This window comes from Ochotona princeps, chromosome 29 (assembly GCF_030435755.1).
Source record: "Ochotona princeps isolate mOchPri1 chromosome 29, mOchPri1.hap1, whole genome shotgun sequence".
NCBI classification, from domain to species: domain Eukaryota; kingdom Metazoa; phylum Chordata; class Mammalia; order Lagomorpha; family Ochotonidae; genus Ochotona; species Ochotona princeps.
In genome coordinates this window covers 983,916-986,871 of record NC_080860.1, presented here as the reverse complement: position 1 = coordinate 986,871, position 2,956 = coordinate 983,916, and the positions used below count along the sequence as shown (strand labels likewise).

Here is a 2,956-nt window from a genome sequence, read left to right as displayed (position 1 = left end):
TTCAAAGAAATCCCCTCCCCGGAGCCGAAGCCCCCCGGGCCGCGGAGATGCGGCGGTTTATGAGCCGAGAGCCCACTTTATGGCCCAGGCCGTAAAACGCAAATCCCACTCCTCCGCCCGAGACCCTCCATAAAAGTAAGGGCGCTGCGCCCCCAGGCCCCCGCCCACTCGGCGTCCAGGGGCCTGCAGGACCCGGGGGTGTGGGGCAGGTCCCGGCGAAGGGGGCCGGGCTGCTGGCGGGGGGCTCGGCCCCGCGACGCCCGGAGCGGGCTCCCCCGGCCTCGGGGCTTTTCTCATGCAAAGCAGCGGCGGGGCGGGCCGGGGCGGGGCGCGCGCTGGAGGCGGGGCCTGCCCGCGCCCGGCTTCTCCTTCCCCCTCGCCCTCTTTTTTGGCGAGTCTTCTCCTCCCGGGACGCCAGGCTCGGAGCAGCTGGCGGCGGGGCCCGGCCGAGGCCGGCGCAGGGGGAGGGAGGAGCGGCCGCGGCGCGCCGATCCCCGGCTCCGGACGCCCCGCGCACCGGCGCCCCCCTCCCCCGGCAGCGGAGGCCAAAGTTGGCCGCGGCCGCAGTGGAAGCCCGCGCCCGCCGGGCCGCCGCGCCGAGGGCTCCGGGGGCCACCCCTCTCGCCGCCCGGGATCGTGCGCAAACTTCGCTGCTCTCCGCTTCGCCCTGCCTTCCGCGCGCCGCGGCCGCCTGCTCCGTGGAGGGCGCCCCGGGCGCGCCGGGCGGGCATGGGCGGGGGCCCGGGCCGGGGCGGGCAGCCGGCGGCCGCAGCTCGCGTCCGGGCACGGCGGCTCTGAGGCGCGCGCGCGCGGAGCTCGCGGCTCCGGCCCCTCCGACGCCAGCATGCGGTGCCCGGGCCCCCGCCTGTGGCTGGTCCTGCAGGTGGTGGGCTCGTGCGCCGCCATCAGCTCCATGGACCGGGAACGACCAGGCGACGGCAGGTGCCAGCCCATCGAGATCCCCATGTGCAAAGACATCGGCTACAACATGACCCGCATGCCCAACCTGATGGGCCACGAGAACCAGCGCGAGGCGGCCATCCAGCTGCACGAGTTCGCGCCGCTCGTGGAGTACGGCTGCCACAGCCACCTCCGCTTCTTCCTGTGCTCGCTGTACGCGCCCATGTGCACCGAGCAGGTCTCCACGCCCATCCCCGCCTGCCGCGTCATGTGCGAGCAGGCCCGGCTCAAGTGCTCCCCGATCATGGAGCAGTTCCACTTCCGGTGGCCCGACTCCCTGGACTGCGGCAAGCTACCCAACAAGAACGACCCCAACTACCTGTGCATGGAGGCGCCCAGCAACGGCTCGGACGAGCCCAGCCGCGGTGGCCCGGGCCTCTCCCCGCCGCTCTACAGGCCGCAGCGGCCGCATGAGCACCCGCCCCCGGAGGGCGGCCCCGGGCACTCCGCCGCCGCCGCCGCTGCCAACGCTGCGGGCTGCGATAACCCGGGCAAGTTCCACCACGTGGAGAAGAGCGCGGCGTGCGCGCCGCTGTGCGCGCCCAACGTGGACGTGTACTGGAGCCGCGCCGACAAGCGCTTCGCCGTGGTCTGGCTCGCCGTGTGGTCCGTGCTGTGCTTCCTGTCCAGCGCCTTCACCGTGCTCACCTTCCTCATCGACCCCGCGCGCTTCCGCTACCCGGAGCGCCCCATCATCTTCCTCTCTATGTGCTACTGCGTGTACTCCGTGGGCTACATCATCCGCCTCTTCGCCGGCGCCGAGAGCATCGCCTGCGACCGCGACAGCGGCCAGCGCTACGTGATCCAGGAGGGCCTGGAGAGCACGGGCTGCACGCTCGTCTTCTTGGTGCTCTACTACTTCGGCATGGCCAGCTCGCTGTGGTGGGTGGTGCTCACGCTCACCTGGTTCCTGGCCGCCGGCAAGAAGTGGGGCCACGAGGCCATCGAGGCCAACAGCAGTTACTTCCACCTGGCCGCCTGGGCCATCCCCGCCGTCAAGACCATCGTGGTGCTGGTCACGCGCCGGGTGGCAGGGGACGAGCTCACCGGCGTCTGCTACGTGGGCAGCATGGACGTCAGTGCCCTCACGGGCTTCGTGCTGGTCCCGCTGGCCTGCTACCTGGTAGTGGGCACCTCCTTCCTGCTGTCGGGCTTCGTGGCCCTCTTCCACATCCGCCGGGTGATGAAGACGGGCGGGGAGAACACGGACAAGCTGGAGAGGTTGATGGTGCGCATCGGGGTCTTCTCCGTGCTCTACACGGTGCCCGCCACCTGCGTCATCGCCTGCTACTTCTACGAGCGCCTCAACGTGGACTATTGGAAGGCCCTGGCCACGCAGCACAAGTGCAAGGTGAACAACCAGACGAAGCACCTGGACTGCGTCATGGCGGCCTCCATCCCGGCCGTGGAGATCTTCCTGGTGAAGGTGTCCATGCTGCTGATCGTGGGCATCACCAGCGGCATGTGGGTCTGGACCGCCAAGACCCTGCAGTCCTGGCAGAGCGTGTGCGGCCGCCGGCTGAGGAGGAAGAGCCGTAGGAAGCCCGCCAGCGTCATCGCCGCCCCTGGGGGCATGTACAAAAAGGCCCAGCCGCCCCCCAAGGCGCACCCCCAGGGGCTCCCTGCCCCGCCGACCTGCGTGTGAGCCGGGAGCCGGCAGGCGCGATGTGTTTTGCTACCTTCATGGGGACGTTAAAGAAGAGCTGAGAAACGTCCACGGCTGCTGGGACGCACTGAATGTGTGGAAAGGAACCGTGGGTGTTTTCGCTCTGTGTTTGGTGGGGGAAGGCACGCCCGCAGCGAGCCCTGGCATGGCTAATTTGTGGCGATGGAGCCGGCGGCACTCTGAAGCGAGCTTCTGGCTGGAACCCCTGAACTATGAGTGCAGATGCCCCCCCCACTTAAAGAGTCAGATAACTTCTCTGCAAAGTGAAGAGCCCCCTGCCCCACTTGGCCAGTGAGCCACCCCTTCCCTGGCAGCCCCCAGGGAGGCTGC

General features: G+C 70.0%; 1 protein-coding gene across 1 annotated transcript; it reads left to right on the top strand.

The window, feature by feature from the left end:
* Nucleotides 1–594: 594 nt before the first annotated feature.
* FZD10 (frizzled class receptor 10) lies at nt 595–2,605 on the top strand. The gene has a single exon (XM_004595421.4). The coding sequence runs from the start codon at nt 845–847 to the stop codon at nt 2,603–2,605; it is 1,761 nt and encodes a 586-aa protein (XP_004595478.2). The 5' UTR covers nt 595–844.
* Nucleotides 2,606–2,956: the final 351 nt, after the last annotated feature.